This window comes from Phyllobates terribilis, unplaced genomic scaffold (genome assembly GCF_046119375.1).
Source record: "Phyllobates terribilis strain yellow unplaced genomic scaffold, ASM4611937v1 Scaffold_4__5_contigs__length_816908805, whole genome shotgun sequence".
Lineage (NCBI taxonomy): Eukaryota > Metazoa > Chordata > Amphibia > Anura > Dendrobatidae > Phyllobates > Phyllobates terribilis.
Window position 1 is genome coordinate 194,223,659 of NW_027362764.1, and position 20,755 is coordinate 194,244,413.

The window sequence follows — 20,755 nt, forward strand, 5'->3', positions numbered from 1 at the left end:
GAGAAAATACAGTAAATTGACAATAAATGGCTTCACCCAACCAATAACCATGAGTGGAGAAAACGTTTTTTTTGTTATCATTCATATTCCCTAAAACAAGGCCAAGAAAGCAAAAATTCTGCCGGGGTATGTAAACTTTTGAGCACAACTGTAGCCAAAGATAAATGTCACCATTTTCACGCCAGAGTGTAGGTTATTTTACAACATCTATCTGTAGTGTGCAGCCTTTTCAGACTGATTTATTTAAAATGTACAAAAGGAAACTACATCAATTTAGTAAATCACTTGATTGATTAGTATCCTGCAGTGCAATGGAGGACAGTGCAGAGGTGAGGAAAAGAATAAGTACAGAAGTTCATTTTAAATAATCTCCGATCACACGTGCAAGATTTGGGGCAGTTTTTATATACCTTTTGTAGAGCGAAAGATTGAAGTGGATTCAAAATAACTGGCAAATACAAAGGAAGAATGCATATGTCTACTTCCTGTGGGATTCACTTCTGACTTTTACTTAATAAATGGATTAAAAAATGCATGTCGAGCTTGATCAAAAACTGCATGTGTGTACCAGCCTAACCGTACAGTAACCTTTAGCTGATATCCATGACCACACAACTGCATGAACTGCTTATGTGGTGAACTCCACAACTTGTCTGCTATCTGTTAAAGAAGCAAAGAAACTCTCCCATTAACTTTTTTACCTTTAAACTTGTGTATATGTGTATGTAGGGTAGTGTGTGTGTGTGTTAATATTAGAAATGAGCAGATTGATTCGCAGGACTCTGATCCAGCGTTCAGGTCAGTGGTACCTGGTGGCTGGATGGAAGTCCCACAAATCTCTTACCTTCCAGTATCCCCCACGTGGCTTTTGATAAGCAAGGGCTGGGGCAACGTCATCTGTGCCAGCCCTGACAAATCAAATTCCAGGCCAGGGACGCTGGAACATAAGAGATTTGTGGGCCTCCTGTCTAGCCGCCAGGTACCACTGGACCGGAACGCTGGACCAGAGATCCAAAAATCAATCCTCTCTTCTGTAGTTAATATACTCACCTGCTGCCACCTTCTCTGGTATCCAGCGCCATTTCGCTCCTCTTCTGGGTGACGTCACCGCTCTTCAGACTTTTCAGGTCACACTGCACTTTGCGTCAACCCAGAAGTGGTTTTTACAATGTAAGCCTTTTTATTGTCAGAACGAGGCTCCATAGGCTTATATTGTGTTAAGGGACTTCTGGTTCACGTATAGAGCATAGAGTGAGCCATATAGTCTAAAGAGTGCTGACGTCATTCAGAAGGGGAGTGAAGAGGCGCTGGATACCAGAGAAGACAGTGGGAGGTGAATATATCAACACAATCACTACACTACATACACATGATTTAGAGAGAAAGGTTAATGGGAGTGCTTCTTTAACTTCAGGACTGTGCCAATTTGATTATTCATCTTTGCATACTAGAGATGGTAGATCTTTTATTTTTGTTTGCCGCACCTATTTGATGCTTTTTTTTTTAAAACAAGTTGCACCCATGTATGCCCTAACAGCAGGAAATATGGTCACAGTCCTAAAGCTCTTCACTACACCAAGTACTGTGTGCCCATGCCTAGTTGGGGTCTTAAGTGTGTCCTGGGAATCCTCTGTGAAGTGATAAAATGGGCTGCTCCCCCTTCAGTCTCTCTCATGAATGGCAAAGGTATGGGGTTCCTCTGATTTCACGTTTGGTTGGGACTGTGACTGTGTATTACAACAACTTGAGTGGGACTGCTCCACTTCAGATCTCATGGGCACATTGACCTTGATCATTCCACAAATTTCATTAGGAATTTACATTTTTCACAATGTAAATCACATATACATGCCAGCAAAACCCTATACAGGCTACAAATCTCATCAAAACCATTGGTGGGGGGGGGGGGGCACCTGTAGGCACACAAACTCCCATTAAAGTAACACAAAACCATGTTGTCTCTCAAAGCTGGCCATCTTCTACTCATCTGGGATACATCGAGCCAAGAGGGAAGGCAAGAGAATACGTCTTCATAAGCAAGAGACACAGCTGTGTCTGACTATACTGTGTACAGCGAACTTTAGAAATATTTTAAAAATACCTTTTCATATTCTTTAAGTATGATAAAGCAGCAAGTGAAATCTTTTTTTTCAACAAGTATACACACATGACATCTTGAGAAAAAGCTATATATTCACAGGCAAAAAAGAACAAGTATAAAATTCCACTAAAAATATATACCAGAATGTTTCAGACTGTGAAGAACCACAGTAGAAAAACTGTGAGCAGGCCATTCTGCCCCTAACGAAGTCGCTAGCTTCCTACTTTGAGACCTGAACACCAGTGAAGGAACTTTCAGAAGAAGATCAATAGGCAGCAAAGCTGAAGAAAAGAAAGGAAGAGACAGTGTTTCATGTTATATCCTAAGAGAAACTTTCAAAGTTCTAAGCTCAGAAAGCAAAGAATTACCTGGTCTTGGTTTGGAACTTGTGCTTCCCGTGTGCTCCCTGAAAAATACACAGTGGAAAATATAAGGCTAAAAAAAGTATATTTTATTTAATATAATAGGAAATAGCATTTTCAAAGCTCTTATAGTTTTAGCCGATAACCACTATTTTATGTACAGTAGTTCTTGAAAGTTTGTGAACCCTTCAGAATTTTCCATATTGCTGCATAAATTTGACCTAAAACTACATCAGATTAAAACACAAGTCCTAAAAGTAGATAAAGAGAAACAAGTGAAATAAATGAGACAATAATATTAGACCATCATTTTTTAATTAGGAAAAAGATGCAATATTCCATGTGAATGGCAAAAGTATGTCTCAGCATTTGAGGTGACCCCTTTGTGTATCAAAAACTGCATTTACACATTTCCAGAAATTGTTGATTAATCGTGCACATTGGCTTGAAGGAAATTTCGCTCATGTCTCCCTACAAAACAGCCTCAACTCTTATTTTGGTGGGCTTTCACCCATGAACTGCTCATTTCATGTCCTTCCACAAATTTGTATAGGATTAAGGTCAGAACTTTGACTTTGCCATTCCAAAACTTTCACTTTACCCTTTTTTGACCATTTATCTGTACACGACTTATGTGCTTTAGGGATTTGTCTTGCAGCATGATCTACGTTCTCTTGAGATTCAACTAATACACAAATGTTCTAACAGTTTCCTTTAGAATTTGCTGGCATATTTCAGAATGCATTCTTCTATCAATGATCACAAACTGTCCTTACTCAGACGCAGCAAAACAGGCAAAAACCATGATCCTTCAAGCATCATGTTTCACAGGTGGTATGAGGTTTTTATACCGTAATGCAGTGATTTTCTCTCTCCAAACATAATGCTTTTCATTTAAACCAGAAAGCACATTTTTGGTCTCAATCATCCACAAAACACTGTTGCAATAGCTTTCTGGCGTGTCCATGTGATCTTGCAGTTGGGCAATAATGTTCTTTTTGGAGAGCAGTGGCTTTCTTCATGCAATCCTGACATGCACACCATTGTTGTTCAGTGTCCTCATGATGGTGAACTCATAAACATTAACATTGCCTAATGTGAGAGGCTTTTAGTTGTTTAGAGGTTATGTTGGATTCCTTTGTGACCTTGCAGACTATGGTACATATTGCTTTTGGAGTGATGTTTGTTGGTCGACCACTCCAGAGGTAAATATTAGAGATGAGCCAATCTTCTGAAATTCAAATTCGCCAGCTTCAATTAATTTTCCCCAAAATTTGATTTCAACACTGCAAAGCTTCTAACTGCCGGAAAAGATGTGTTTAACACTCTGACATCTCCTAATAATGTACTGAACCCCTTTTGAGATCTTTAACGCTAATACAAAATTAGGACAAAGGGGTATTATAATGCCCTCCTAGTTTTCACTGCATCAAGATTAAAAAAATATTGTGTTATAAAGTTGTTGTGTTGCAGTACATCACAGTCACATAGATTTCTGTTTGCAGTCAGTAGATGGGAATTGTCAGTATTTACTTTCAGGCATAAAAATCTGTGTTGGTGCTATGTGCATGACTGGTTTCAGTACAGTTAACCGAGTTGCATTTTGTAACAAGTGTCCAACACAAAGCCAGAAATTATTCATGTCCACCAGAGCCAGATTACAGGTGGTGAAGCAAGTTGGGAGTGATCATTACCACTCTAAAGGCCCACAAAAGCATTAGGTGAAAGTATACAAAACCCAATAATTTTTGCTACACTGGCAATCTAACATCTCTTCATTGTTATGATTGTTATATTATAACTATCCATAGAGGTAATGCTTTCCTACATTGTAAAGCATTGTATGAAAAATCCATCTACTTTTACAACTGTGTTATAGAAGTAACATGTTCTAACACAGGACAGCAATTCAGACTGTCTACCTAAATGTTTGGTCACTCCAGGGAACATCTACTTGCCAAGGTGAACACAAATATCCTGTCATATATGTTCACTGGCTAATAGACCTAATAGACAGGTATCACTTTGTACATTTTTTCAATCAATGAAATGGAGACAAAAATTGCTACTAACGAGCCTACTCCTTCGCGTGATGAAATATCTGATGCCATTGTTTGCTCCCTCTTGGCCTCATTAGACTCATGGTAGTCACATACAATTTATTTCTCAAGCTCTGTCAGCACCTATATATAGAATAATATAGCCTGTAAATACAGTGGAATAAAAAATACTCAATATTTTAAAGGAATTGGTGTATTAAGGGAGTCAAAATACAATATTCATTTAGTTTAAATGGACTACTGGAATACAATATTGAGAGATTGGGCCATTCAATATTGTTCAATTGAACCAATTATCTGAGTAAAATGGTATTATGTTAGGAAGAAATAAATCTGATTCAATTGTTCATACCTTAACATGATTGAGTAAGGGCTCGCTGACACAAGCATATAACTTGGACGCGTGAAATCCGATAAAAGAATGGATTGCACTCGGACCAATATTATTCAATGAGGCAGTGCAGATCTGCGTATTTTTTTCAGCTGTATTCGGCGTGAGAAGAGAATTGTAGCATGCAGCGATTTTACTCCAAGATCAGATGGGTGCGAGAAAAAAAATCGGATGCAATACGGATCATCAGAGTAACATTCGATTTTTACGGTACATTACCATTTTGTAACATAGGAAACTGTAAAAGATTAATAACTGCTGAGTAAAAAAACGGATTGTATACGGATAGCACAAGGATGATAAGTGAGAATAAATCGTCCCACTTTTCTGGATGAAAGCACTGTTTTACAGCTAAGAAATCCTAAAACTGTATACCTTACACACAGAGCATTTATAAAAGTAGGTGATTGTGACATGCACAAGTAGTGATGTTGCTTTAGAGGCATCCAGCAACAACCATTTGACATATGTCCTTACTACAGCCAAACTGAATGCAACGGGTCAGAGATGGGTCGCTGAACTAGCTGACTTCAATTTCAGCATCAAGTACAGGCCAGGAAAATGCAATGCGGATGCTGACGGATTGTCAAGAATGCCACTAGAGCCTGAGGAGTTCATGCAAGAATGTTCGGAGGAAATCAGTCTGGAAGCAATTGAGAGCACTACCCAAGCAGTACAAGCTTATCAGGAAGAAGACACACCATTGTGGTGTCCGTTGACTGTGGAAACCACCATAAAAGCGAAAGAACAAGATCACCCCTGGTCTATTCAACAACTACCAAAAGGGAAAATCTGTAGAGCACAACGGAAATATCAGATAATTGTTAGAATACTACTTTATGTGGACCAAAATTGGTTTCCAAGTAAACGGGAGAGAGACAATGAGTCACCAGCAGTATCTGTTTTAATTAAAGAATGGACGAAGCTCTACCTCAGTGAAGACTGTATCCTGTATCATAAAGGAGGACAAAACCGGCAGTTAGTACTACCCAGAGTATTCCATAGGTTGGTCTTCAAAGAACTCCATGAAAACATGGGACACCTGGGAGTGGAAAGGACAACAAATTTGATCCGCGAAAGTTTCTTCTGATCGTACATGCAGAGAGATATTGAGAAGTACGTGATCAGGGAGTGTGGGTGTCTGAAAGATAAACGTCCCAACTCATCAACCCGGGCACCTATGGGCAACATCCAAACTACGTATCCATTTAAGATGGTCTCAACAGACTTTCTACATCTCGAGACGTGCAAGGGTGGTTACAAATACATCTTGGTGGTGATGGACCATTTCACTCGATTTGCTCAAGCATATGCCACCACCAATAAATCGGGTTGAACAGCGGCAGAGAAGATCTTCAATCATTTTGCTTTGAGGTTTGGGTTCCCTATGAGGTTACACCACGACCAAGAAAGAGAATTTGAGAACCAGCTCTTTGCCAAGCTAGAAAGTACTGTAGAATTCAGAGATCCCACACAACGCCCTATCACCCAGAGGGTAATGGACAAGTGGAACGTTTTAACCGGACATTATTGTCGATGTTGCGCACTTTAACAGCAGATGAGAAGAAAGACTGGAAGAGTTCTCTGTCAAATGTGGTACATGCCTATAACTGTACAAAGAGCGATGCAACGGGTTACTCACCCTTTTTCCTATAGTATGGACGATCGCCAAGACTGCCAATCTACATCATGTTCGATATACTCCGGTGTCAGAGACTTACAGAACGTATCCGGAGTACATTCGAAAATGGAAGGAACGGATGGCAGAGGCATACAACATAGCATCCAAAGTGGTTACGCAAGGACAGAGCAGGAGTAAGGAGTACTATGATCGAAAATGTTATTCAGCAGAATTGGCACTGGGAAACCGGGTTCTAGTCAAGAACGTACGTGAGAAAGGCGCTCCAGAAAAATTTCGTTCGTACTGGGAAGACAAGGTGTATGTGGTCGTAAGGAGGAAAGCTGATGACAGCCCAGTGTATGAAATCCAATTTGAAATGGGAGACAAGAAAACCAGAATAGTCCATCGGAATTTACTACTACCCTGTGATTATCTCCCACCACAACAAGACTTCCCAGAAGTAGACCGACATCGTCCAAGATCGACTAAGGAACCACCACAGACAGGAGCTCTGGAGGTGGATAGTGACCTTGAAAGTTCCGATGGAGAAGAACACACTGTTGTATTTCTCGGACCAGCAAGGAGAGGGATGTACCCAGGCTCGGACTGGCCTGGCGGGGTGCTGGGAAATTTCACGGTGGGCCCCGGGCCCCCTGCAGAGAAGACAGAGAAGAATTTTTATTTTTTTTTAAAAAAAGGAAAGAAAAAGTGGTCGCGGGCCCTTTAAGGGCGCGCGCACGCACTCTCACCGCCGCGATGCCCAGGACAGTAGCGGGAGGGGCCTGGGAGCAGAAGAGCCAAAGAGCAGAGCAGGGGCTGCACTGCAGCGTCACACTCAGCAGACAGGGCCGCCCATCTGCTGAAAGTGACGTCATAGCGCGCCCTGCACTACAGTCTCCTGCCTTAGGAGCGCGTCTGTACTGTACAGGTAGTGTAATATTTGTGTGTGTTTGTATGAATTTTTATGTATATGCTGCCTGCATATGTGTGTATATGCCTGTGTGTGTGTATATGCCTGTGTGTGTATATGCCTGTGTATATATGCCTGTGTGTGTGTGTATATGCCTGCGTGTGTCTGTATATGCCTGCCTGTGTGTGTATATGCCTGCATGTGTGTTTATGCCTGTGTGTGTGTGTATATGCCTGTGTGTGTGTGTATATGCCTGCGTGCGTGTGTGTATATGCCTGTGTGTGTGTATATGCCTGTGTGTGTGTATATCCCTGTGTGTGTGTGTGTATATGCCTGTGTGTCTGTGTGTATATGCCTGTGTGTTTGTGTATATGCCTGCGTGTGTGTATATGCCTGCGTGTGTGTGTGTATATGCCTGCCTGTGTGTGTATATGTCTGCGTGTGTCTGTATATGCCTTTGTGTGTGTGTGTGTGTATATGCCTGCATGTGTGTGTGTGCATGCCTGCGTGTGTATGTATATGCCTGCGTGTGTGTATATGCCTGCGTGTGTGTGTGTGTATATGCCTGCGTGTGTGTGTATATGCAGGGGTGCGGGGTGCTGGGAAATTTCACGGTGGGCCCCGGGCCCCCTGCAGAGAAGACAGAGAAGAATTTTTTTTTTTTTTTTTAAAAAGGAAATAAAAAGTGGTCGCGGGCCCTTTAAGGGCGCGCGCACGCACTCTCACCGCCGCGATGCCCAGGACAGTAGCGGGAGGGGCCTGGGAGCAGAAGAGCCAAAGAGCAGAGCAGGGGCTGCACTGCAGCGTCACACTAAGCAGACAGGGCCGCCCATCTGCTGAAAGTGACGTCACAGCGCGCCCTGCACTGCAGTCTCCTGCCTTAGGAGCGCGTCTGTACTGTACAGGTAGTGTAATATTTGTGTGTGTTTGTATGAATTTTTATGTATATGCTGCCTGCATATGTGTGTATATGCCTGTGTGTGTGTATATGCCTGTGTGTGTATATGCCTGTGTATATATGCCTGTGTGTGTGTGTATATGCCTGCGTGTGTCTGTATATGCCTGCCTGTGTGTGTATATGCCTGCATGTGTGTTTATGCCTGTGTGTGTGTGTATATGCCTGTGTGTGTGTGTATATGCCTGCGTGCGTGTGTGTGTGTATATGCCTGTGTGTGTGTATATGCCTGTGTGTGTGTATATCCCTGTGTGTGTGTGTGTATATGCCTGTGTGTCTGTGTGTATATGCCTGTGTGTTTGTGTATATGCCTGCGTGTGTGTATATGCCTGCGTGTGTGTGTGTATATGCCTGCCTGTGTGTGTATATGTCTGCGTGTGTCTGTATATGCCTTTGTGTGTGTGTGTGTATATGCCTGCATGTGTGTGTGTGCATGCCTGCGTGTGTATGTATATGCCTGCGTGTGTGTATATGCCTGCGTGTGTGTGTGTGTATATGCCTGCGTGTGTGTGTATATGCAGGGGTGCGGGGTGCTGGGAAATTTCACGGTGGGCCCCGGGCCCCCTGCAGAGAAGACAGAGAAGAATTTTTTTTTTTTTTTTAAAAAGGAAATAAAAAGTGGTCGCGGGCCCTTTAAGGGCGCGCGCACGCACTCTCACCGCCGCGATGCCCAGGACAGTAGCGGGAGGGGCCTGGGAGTAGAAGAGCCAAAGAGCAGAGCAGGGGCTGCACTGCAGCGTCACACTAAGCAGACAGGGCCGCCCATCTGCTGAAAGTGACGTCACAGCGCGCCCTGCACTGCAGTCTCCTGCCTTAGGAGCGCGTCTGTACTGTACAGGTAGTGTAATATTTGTGTGTGTTTGTATGAATTTTTATGTATATGCTGCCTGCATATGTGTGTATATGCCTGTGTTTGTGTATATGCCTGTGTGTGTATATGCCTGTGTGTGTATATGCCTGTGTGTGTGTGTATATGCCTGCGTGTGTCTGTATATGCCTGCGTGTGTCTGTATATGCCTGCCTGTGTGTGTATATGCCTGCATGTGTGTTTATGCCTGTGTGTGTGTATATATGCCTGTGTGTGTGTGTATATGCCTGCGTGCGTGTGTGTGTGTATATGCCTGTGTGTGTGTATATGCCTGTGTGTGTGTATATCCCTGTGTGTGTGTGTGTATATGCCTGTGTGTCTGTGTATATGCCTGCGTGTGTGTATATGCCTGCGTGTGTGTGTGTATATGCCTGCCTGTGTGTGTATATGTCTGCGTGTGTGTGTATATGCCTTTGTGTGTGTGTGTGTATATGCCTGCGTGTGTGTGTGCATGCCTGCGTGTGTGTGTATATGCCTGCGTGTGTGTATATGCCTGCGTGTGTGTGTGTGTATATGCCTGCGTGTGTGTATATGCCTGTGTGTGTGTGTATATGCCTGTGTGTGTGTATGCCTGCGTGTGTGTGTGCGTATATGCCTGCGTGTGTGTGTATATGCCTGTGTGTGTGTATATGTCTGCATGTGTGTGTGTATATGCCTGTGTGTGTATATGCCTGTGTGTATATATGCCTGTGTGTATATGCCTGTGTGTATATGCCTGTGTGTGTGTATATGCCTGTGTGTATATGCCTGTGTGTATATGCCTGTGTGTGTGTATATGCCTGCATGCATGTGTGTGTATATGCCTGCATGTGTGTGTGTGTGTATGTATACCTGAATGTGTGTAGTGTGTATGTATTTGAGTGCCTGCATGTCTACGTGTGTATATGTGTCTTCACACGTGTGTGCGTGCTTCCCTGCGTGTCTGCATTTTTGTGTATGATTGTCTGAGTGTGTCTGTGCATGACTGTGTGTGCATTTCTGTGTGTGCTTGCCTGTGTGTGTACATGTCCCCATTTCTGTGAGTATGTGTATCTGTGTGTATATTAGGGCTCTTTCACATGTCCTGATATTTACGGGACTGGAGATATCCGTGTCCCCCTGTGTGTCATCCATGTGACACATACCGGCGCTTGGGAATCAGTGTACAGTTAGCGCTGTTCCCAAGAGCCGGGTGCTGAGCACTGCCCTCATCATAGATCCCTGCCGGTGCTGCGATCAGCAGCAGCAGGGTCAATGATGAGAGTAGTAGTCTACTCCCGCCGTGTCCAACTGTAAAAATAGTAATAAAATAAAAAAATCCTTATACTCACCTCTCCTAAGTGTCACCCGCTGTAATCCGTGCGAGCGCTCACGCCGAGGGGAATGACTCCTGCATTGAGCTGGTCCCGGAGCTGCGCTCAGTGATTGACAGGGCACCGCTTGTTGAGCGCAGCTCCGGGGTCCACTCGCTGCAGGAGTCATTCTCCTCGGCGTGAGCTCTCGCACGGATTACAGCGGGTGATACTTAGGAGAGGTGAGTATAAGGATTTTTTTATTTTATTCCTATTTTTACAGTTGGACACGGCGGGAGTAGACTACTACTCTCATCATTGACCCTGCTGCTGCTGATCGCAGCGCCGGCAGGGATCTATGATGTGGGCAGCGTTTCCACGCCCGGTGCTTGGGAAGAGCGCTAACTGTCATCAGTGTGCGGGACGTTTTGCGGGAGGTGCAGCAAGTAAAAAACAGACATGTCAGCGTGTTTTGCCCACGGACACCACATGGTCTGTGGAAAGTGGAAACACACTGACGTGTGCACATCCATTTGAATGGGTCTATGTGTACCAATGTCTCTAGTACATGTGGAAACTGTCACCGCACGTACTGACGTGTGAAAGAGCCCTTAGTATGTGTCTGTGCGCGCTTGTTTTCGTGTGTGTAAGCGCGCTTCTGCATGTCTGTGTGCTCTTCTGAAGATTTATTATATTTGGGGAGACATAGGAGAGAAATTTTAGGAGATAGAATGGGGAGATGTGAAGAAACAGTATGGTGAACTAGAGGAGAGTGGGAATGAGTGCAGGAACAGAATGGGGAAGGCGGATGTATAAGGAAACAGTATGGAGAGTGGGGGAATAGTGTGAGGAGACAGTATGGAGGGAGAAAAGTGTGAGGTGACACAGCACAGAGACTAGGTAGTGTGGGGGAAGGTATGGAGATGCGGCAGTATGGGGGAAACAGTGTGAGGGCACAGAAAGAAGGGAACAGTATGCTGAGGAGGGGGAGTGTGATGAAGGGGCACAGTATAGAGACTGGGCAGTATAGGGGGGAACACAGTGTGAGAGGACAGTGTGAAGAGGGGGCCCAGTATGGTAAGAAGAGGACAGTGTGAAGAGGGGGCCCAGTATGGTAAGGAGAGGACAGTGTGGAGAGCAGGTACCATAAGAGGGGTAGAGTGTATGTCATGTTTTGTGCAGGGAGCATTGTAAGAGTTAGGTTTATTCAGGGGCTCAGTGTAGATATTTTTAATCAGGAGCATTATAATGACTCTGCTATCTTTAATGGCATCATGTGGGGATGTGCTGCAGAAGACCGGAGAAGATGGAAGTCTGCAGAGACGAGCTGTGGATGAGAAAAGTCATCATGGAGTCTGGACAAGAGGAAGAAAAGAAAGAGAATGACTCTAATCAGAGAAGACGTCTCAGGTAAGATACCTGGATGTAAATGTTCATTTGTGATCCTGCCTGTGTCTCATCAGTACTGTGGTTCCTGTATGGTCCGCAGTCTGATGATGACTGATAACAACTCCCAGTATCTCTATTGTTAATTACATACTGGGAGTTGTAGGTTTATGCGATACAAAGATATATGGGGCTGACCTGACATTACAAATTATGGTGGTTCAGATAATGTATTCATGTACTGATGTGTTTGTGCGCGTCTGCGTGTTTGTGCGCGTCTGCGTATCTGGAATAATATGTATTTTTGTAAGATGCGTGTATGTAACTGTGCATTGTGGTGTGTAATAACAATCATATGCTTGAGGCACCTTTACTAAATCTATTAGGACTCTTTCACATGTGTTAGGGAATTCCATTTGTCTTTCCACATTTAGGAACAGACAAGTGAAATTTGCTAACCCTGACATAACTGTCACCATTGGTATGTGCTTGTATGGAGCGGGTTCAGGAGCTGAGCCTGCTACATACCGTGCAAATGTCGGCTGTGTTACATAGCCAGTGTCTGCCTGTAACAGCAGTGATAAGAGCTCTCCTTGATTGCTGCTGTTTTGAGTATTTAAGTGCCCTTGTCAATCACTGACAGCGGCATTTAGATAGCACGATGGCCGGTACATGCAGTCACCTGTTCCCTTCAGCCCCCTGTGATGCAGTTGCAGGTTACTGATGGGTTGCCAGTAGTGCTGAGTGAGCGTGGTCGGATAAGAGATATTACAGTCTTCGCGAGCTGCAAATGTAGCGTGCTGCAATAACGTCCGGCACCTTGATTGTGACACTTCCATGGAGCCCAACCTCAGGCTGAGCTTCATTGAATGACTAACATGGCAGCAGCACCTGGCAACTAGTGCTGAGTGAGTGTGGTCGGATAAGGTGTGATCCCAACATGCTTGGGTGTTATCTAGGTATCTTGTAGTGCTCTGCTAATAGGCTCGAGTTCCTGCGGTAGCATGTTTTGCGGCGGTAGACAGAAGCAACACATGCAGGGATTACCTAACAAACAGGCAATTCCTGCATGTGTTGCATCTGTCTACCACCGCAAAACATGCTACCCCGGGGACTCGAGCATACTAGCAGAGCACTACAAGATACTCAGATAACACCCGAGCATGCTGGGATCACACCTTATCCGACCACGCTCGCTCAGCACTAGTTGCCAGGTGCTGCTGCCATGTTAGTCATTCAATGAAGCTCAGCCTGAGGTTGGGCTCCATGGAAGTGTCACAATCAAGGTGCCAGACGTTATCGCAGTACCCTCACTTTGTAGTTCGCGGTGACTGTAATGTCTCCCTCCTTGCACCGACCCAATAACAGGAAGCGAATGGCGGCAGGGAGAATAAAATGTAGTTTTCTCCGTGTAGCCAACGCTTTTCCAATAAGCCATCTAACCAGGCTTTAAACCCTTTTTACCTGCAGATTACCCCTACATCTGCAGATAAATAGCGTTTTTCAAGGTGACAAGTTACCATTAAAGGGACTCTGGCAGTAAGGAATGACTGTTCGAACAAAGTCCTGCCGCTTGGTGCTCCACAGCGTGGCCAATCATGTGATTATAGAAAAGCATAACAAGTAATGAAACCGTTTATGGTGGGCTATAGTGTGGGCCCCTAGAGTCAGTTCCCCTGGTGGGCCCTAGGCACCCCAGTCTGACCCTGGATGTACCATCCTCAGGAGAGTGAACTAAGTCTTGAGGCTCCAGAGTTCGTACCACGGAGTGCAGATGAAGTCCAATTCAGATCTGATGATGATCGAAAACCGGCCCCTGAAGAGACCGTTCGACACTCAGGAGGAGCGGAATTACCAGACCGTGCAGAAACAAGTGACTCAGGAGAAGTACAGAAACTTACAGAGGCAACTCCAAGGCATCTGAGGAAGCACGGGAAATGAGTGCGGCAGAAGAAACTTCTGTGACCGAAGAACCCGTGGTCTCTGAGGAGCAACCCACCAGGAGGATGTCGACTCGAGAAGTGAGGAGGCCCGTGATGCTGACGTATGAGACACTTGGCGAACCAAGTCAAGTGCCAAGGCCTACCGACTGGAAGCAGGTATCTCTGCCTACGGACCAGGTAAGCCCACTGGAATGGTATTCACCACCAAGAGGCAGCATGGAAGATGTTGCCTACTGGAAAGACTTGTTTTCATGCTTTGATTTTCCTTAAAAGACTTTGTAGAAACAAAGAACTGTTAAAGCATAGAGAGAGAGCTAGTTGAAGACGTACGAAAAGTTCCAGCTGAAGAGATGCTGATTGTTTTAATTGTGTTAATTGTTTATTTCTTACAGGCATCCTACAAGAAAAAGGTCGTAAAATTAGGTTGCTATTAATGTTTATGAATGTTATACCAATTTCACAATGTGATTTGTATATAAAGTTATCCAACTTTCACCACCGTCTCAGAATTGGTCAGATTTACCAATTAAGACGAATGTCGAGGACGACATTCAAAAAGGAGGGAAGAGTGTGACATGCAGAACTAGTGCTGTTGCTTTAGAAGCATCCAGCAACTAGAGGGGTTAACACACTCACAGGGGAAGGGGGTGTTTTAGCAGAGCCCCGGGGGATTGTGGGGAAGTTGTTGACTGTTCAGGCTGGAGCCTTTGAGAAAGGTGGTGTGTTATCTGTATCTGACAGAAGGCAACTGAACAGGATTCAGATCAGGAGAGAAACTAAACACAGGTCAGATAAACTCCCTGAACTAACAGTGCAGAGCAGAAAGATAAGGACTGGAAGGAATTGTGTCACAGGGATCATCTCACTCATCAGACCCTCCCCCCTCCATCTCCATGCTGGATAAAGAATGCTTTGTACTATTGTGTCCATGTGAAGGAAAAGCCTGTGGTTGTGTATGCATAGAAATGTGATGCTAAGAGATCTAGTCGATGCTGAATTATGCTACTGAAGAGACTGTAATACTGTGCCTTGTGAAGAAACTACTGTATTGTTACTGGAGCCGGTTGCTCAAAAAACTCAGACTGTACTGTAATGAAGATTGTTGCTGTAATATCCCTGAATTGCACTAGCCGTGCTTCATATTAAATTCCACTGTTAAACTGTTGAAAAAGACTCTTGTCAGATGTGTCTGGTCAGCAACTGAATCTATAGTGTGCCTGAGAGAAGCTGCAGCCTATGGTCACCCTGAGTAACGGTTCCCCTAGAATTCCAACGAATTCATGAAACCAGTCTTGCCCTATATGAACATAGCGGCGTGCGTGTAACATGATGCAACTGTAATTAGGATTACGTCAACGAATCTGAGTTGGCGTCTTTTGATTGGTCACCCTAAGATGATGGAATACTGAAGGCTCAATAGACTATATACATGATGTAATAGACTAGCTACTAACAATGCTAGAATGACGATGATGAAATAATAAAGACGCAATTTTTCTATAAGGCTGTGTGCCCACTATGCGTTTTTCAAGCATTTTTGCTGCGGAATTCATTCAGCGAAAATGCTTAAAAAAAGCTTGGTAATACGTGCCCCATGGTCCCCAATGATAATCCGCATGTGCTGTGCACATGCTGCGGAAATTTCCGCTGCGGATTATCATTGCGGAAAAATACGCAGCATGTCCATTAATTTTGCGGACACGCAGCGTAATTGCCGCCATTGACTTGAATGGAAACGCATAATATCCGTGTCAGTACATTTGAACACACGGATATTGTGCGTTTCTATGTGCAGATGGTACCCGGGTTTGGAGAAGATGAGACTCTCCTCCAGACCCGGGTACCATAGATCCTGTTAAAAAAAGAATTTAAAATAAAAATAAAGATTATACTCACCTTCTGATGTCCTCCCGGTGTTTTCTGCTCCGTCTGGTCTGCCGTATGGGTCGCGGTGTTGTGAAGGACCTGCAATGACGTCATTGAGTCATGTGACCTGACACATGACTCAATGACGTCACCGCAGGTCCTTCACACCACCGCGAGCCGCCCAAGACACCGGACGGAGCGGGGAAAACACCGGAAGGACATCGGAAGGCAAGCATAAAATTTATTTTTTATTTTTTACCATTCTTATTCTTTTTTTTTTTTAACTAACTTGGTCACACTACTATAAATCCATGCCGGTTGCATGGATTTATATAGTGTGAACAAGTTGTCAAGCACTTTTCCAAGTGATGCTAAAATCACTTGGAAAAACGCTTGATAACCCGCATGCAGAAATGCATGCAAAAACGCTTGACAAACGCTTCTACCTGGCAGGAAAAACACATATAAAATCCGCATGCGTTTTTCCTGCCAGGGAGAAGCAGAAAAAATATGCAGCGTTTCTGCATCGTGGGCACTTAGCCTAAGCCTGCATGAAAGGTGCCATAAGTAATTACAACCTCCTCTGGATCTTGAAAATTAGAGCTAATCAGCAAATGTAAGCATCATATTCATTTTCAGCACCACAAAATTAGTTAATTTCAACTGTTTTCATCGTGTGACCCCAGCCGTAATTTGATTATAAAATAGTTGTAAAAATGCCACATAATTATTACAAAACACTGGTTTAATGTGTTTAAAACAGAAAGATATAATCGTAAAGCTTGTTAATAATTGGTCAATAAAGATCTGCAGAGGCATAGAAATAGAAAAAAATATATTGTTAGTTACAGCAACTGTACAAACTATAAAGAAATAATAATTTTAAAATAATCTGCAGGGAAATCAAACCTATGCCAAAAGGTCAAAATGGTGGTGTATGTTAGCTCATTAAAGTCTATGAGCATCTGTATATGCATGAGAATTTCCTGTATATGCTGTCAACAGTGTTAAGCGAGCTTTAGGGCTTCATTTTAGGGACATATTTAGACTCTATTTAACCCTTTCCCAAGATAGGGTGAAAGAGTATGTCCTATGTCAGATTCCCATATACGGAGCAGTCTCAAGAGCTGATGTCGGTTGTGTTATGTAGCTGGCTTCTGCCTGTAACTGCAGCAATGGAAGATTTCCCCAATCTCTGTACTATAACAATTTAAAGAGAATCTGTCATGTAAAAGAACTCTATTAACTTGCAGATATGGGTTAATAGTGTTCTGAACCTGTCCAGCACCGGCACTATTTGCCCCGCTGCCAGGAGGAAATTAACTTTATTTCTCCTTGCAGTCTCGGTCTTTCAGTCATAGGAGTGGGCCAGTGCGCCTTCAGTCACCGCTTAGTGAATAGTGAACGCTGGCTATAACCACACTCCGGCATTGACTGGGTCAGCATTAGAGCTGGCAGTCAGTCAGTGTTGGAGGTGCGGTTACAGATGCCATTCACTATGCACGGTGATTGAAACCGCATCCATCGCCCACCTTTATGACTGAAAGCCCAAGTCTGCAGGGGGAAATAAAGTTCATTTCCTCCTGGCAGTGGGGCTCATAGTACGGGCGCCAGGAAGCTGCAGAACGCTATTACACTACAGATTAACCACATATCTGTAGGTCACTAATGTTTTATTACATGACAGGTTGCCTTTAAATGCAGCTGTCTATCTCGCGGGAAGCCAATGGGTTACTATGAGGAAGCGGCCGTTGGGGCCGTGAAACGCACGTCGGGGTCTGCCATTGCGCGCCAATGGTCACTGGTTCACTTTTGGCCTCTTACTGGGTAAGATGATTTGATATCATATATTTCTCCTATGTGAATCCCCCTTATTGGCAGGTAGTATTATTGTTATGTCACATGGGTTACATATTTGGGTTTGTTCGGTATTTATGCATATTTAAGAAAAACAGTTAATTTATATATATAAAATTCCTTACTACTCATTCCCCTTAGTGATTTACTTTCTATCTGCCTTTATGAATTTTTAGATATAACTTGGGATTTTGGGGATGTGACTACTGGCCTTTATACCAGTGACCATTGCTACCATCTATATGTAATTTTAACTTTTATTATCTACATTGTTTTGTGTATTTTTAATAATGATGTAATAAAATTTTAATTTTTTATGCCTACAAAAAAACTCTCTTTTCCTCAATTTCGATTACATGTATTATGAGTTGGCATACTTTGGCGCTCAGGGAAAGTACCTTCTCCCAGATGCGCCAATACGGCTATAATAGGGTTAAACTGTTGATACTATGAAGGCTCCTATGACTGCAAGGTTTGTAATCTGTGGCTGAGCTTCATAGGAGGACATAATTTTATCTATACACTGCAACATTATGATATGTGGTAGATCAGCTCACTCAGCTGCTCTCAGAGGTAGACACAGGTACATTTCTTCTGTAGGTTTATCTAAACACAGCATAAACCAGTCCAGGATTTAACAAAATAAACATGGCCTTTCTGGAATAACGGCAAAGCAAAAGATAACAAATAGCACAGTCCATATGCTTGTGGAATTCACCCCCTCAGGAAACAACAAACTTCAGCTCTCCCACTGGAGGTCTAGACTGGAGACTTCCTTGTCTCCAAAAACGCAGACAGAGAAAAAAAACTCAGTGGCTGCACATTTAACTTCCTGAACCACACCCTTTAGAAGGAGATAAGCTGAGTAGCCGTTCCACCCATCTCTTTCAGCCACTCCCAAAAAAAAGCACAACCCTGTCATGGCTGATTAACCCCTTTCAGCACATAACATGCTGGAGAAAAACTTCTGGGTTTTCACATCACAGAAGATAGCAATCTTCGTGATACATACAGTTAGGTCCATATATATTTGGACACAGACAACATTTTTCTAATTTTGGTTCTAGACATTACCACAATGAATTTTAAACAAAACAATTCAGATGCAGTTGAAGCTCAGAATTTCAGCTTTCATTTGAGGGTATCCACATTAAAATTGGATGAAGGGTTTAGGAGTTTCAGCTCCTTAACATGTGCCACCCTGTTTTTAACGGGACCAAAAGTAACTGGACAGATTAAATAATTGTAAATAAAATGTTCATTTCTAGTACTTGGTTGAAAACCCTTTGTTGGCAATGACTGCCTGAAGTCTTGAACTCACGGACATCACCAGACGCTGTTTCCTAATTTTTGATGCTCTGCCAGGCCTTCACTGCGGTGGTTTTCAGTTGCTGTTTGTTTGTGGGCCTTTCTGTCTGAAGTTTAGCCTTTAACAAGTGAAATGCAAACTAAATTGGGTTGAGATCGGGTGACTGACTTGGCCATTCAAGAATATTCCACTTCTTTGCTTTAATAAACTCCTGGGTTGCTTTGGCTTTTTGTTTTGGGTCATTGTCCATCTGTAGTATGAAACGACGACCAATCAGTTTGGCTTCATTTGGCTTGATCTGAGCACACAGTATGGCTCTGAATACATCAGAATTCATTCGGCTGCTTCTGTCCTGTGTCACATCATCAATAAACACTAGTGACCCAGTGCCACTGGCAGCCAAGCATGCCCAAGCCATCACACTGCCTCCGCCGTGTTTTACAGATGATGTGGTATGCTTTGGATCATGAGCTGTACCACGCCTTCACCATACTTTTCTCTTTCCATCATTCTGGTAGAGGTTGATCTTGGTTTCATCTGTCCAAAGAATGTCCAGTCTAGCCTTTTTATTCTTGATGCTTATGAGTGGCTTGCACCGTGCAGTGAACCCTCTGTATTTACTTTCATGCAGTCTTCTCTTTATGGAAGATTTGGATATTGATACGCCTACCTTCTGGAGAGTTCACTTGGTTGGCTGTTGTGAAGGGGTTTCTCTTCACCATGGAGATTATTCTGCGATCATCCACCACTGTTGTCTTCTGTGGGCGCCGAGGTCTTTTTGCATTGATGAGTTCACCAGTGCTTTCTTTCTTTCTCAGGATGTACCAAACTGTAGACTTTGCCACTCCTAATATTGTAGCAATTTCTCGGATGGGTTTTTTCTGTTTTTGCAGCTTAAGGATGGCTTGTTTCACCTGCATGGAGAGCTCCTTTGACCGCATATTTACTTCACAGCAAAACCTTCCAAATGCAAGCACCACACCTCAAATCAACTCCAGGCCTTTTATCTGCTTAATTGAGAATGACATAACGAAGGGATAGCCCACACCTGTCCATGAAATAGCCTTGGAGTCAATTGTCCAATTACTTTTGGTCCCTTTAAAAACAGGGTGGCACATGTTAAGGAGCTGAAACTCCTAAACATTTCATCCAATTTTAATGTGGATACCCTCAAATGAAAGCTGAAAGTCTGAACTTCAACTGCATCTGAATTGTTTTGTTTAAAATTCATTGTGGTAATGTCTAGAACCAAAATTAGAAAAATGTTGTCTCTGTAAAAATATATATGGACCTAACTGTATCTCCCCTCACTTATATTGTCAGTGACCCTGTCACAGATATTACAGTATAAAGACATGCGATCAAACTTAATCTAAGGAATCTCAACATCTATGGTTTGATTCCTTTGCCTCTGTGAATTGGATGGGTTGTTACTAGAGATGAGCGTTGTTAGACTCGAACTGTTCGCCAATCTCAAATTCGAGCTGTTTTGGGCGGTGTTCGAGCCGTTCGGCGAACACGAACGATTTGAGAAAAATTCGGCTGTTCGAGGTTATGTTCGATAACTGTTCGTGCACCAAAATCATAACTGGATTTTTTCTCAGTAATGATGAAAATTAATGTTAATACGCAGTTTGAGTGTACAGCGGGGTGGGGGGAGGGGCAGGGGATGGATCTCTGCAGGAATAATTTAGATCTCCATTTTTTTTTCTCTTTCTCGCATTTACAGTGGGGAGGTGCAATCTGTCAGCCTATCAGCAGCGCACACACGGAGCGAAGTGCTTTTTTTCACACAAGCAAGGGCATGTGTTATTGGCAGTGTATGTCACATGTCCTTGCCCTATAAGACCAAGCC

At 43.4% G+C, this 20,755-nt stretch overlaps 1 protein-coding gene across 4 annotated transcripts in view; it reads right to left on the minus strand.

Moving 5' to 3' along the window:
* NEK10 (NIMA related kinase 10) overlaps positions 1-20,755 on the minus strand; it is a 554,523-nt gene that overhangs the window by 159,262 nt on the left and 374,506 nt on the right. For 3 of the 4 annotated variants that reach the window (XM_073678014.1, XM_073678012.1, XM_073678013.1), the window contains exons 30-31: positions 2,470-2,507; positions 2,242-2,382 (exon numbers count right to left, since the gene is read on the minus strand). In XM_073678014.1, coding sequence (XP_073534115.1) covers positions 2,242-2,382; positions 2,470-2,507 — 179 coding nt within the window. The remainder of the gene's footprint in view (positions 1-2,241; positions 2,383-2,469; positions 2,508-20,755) is intronic. The other variant, XM_073678015.1, reaches the window with a different exon arrangement.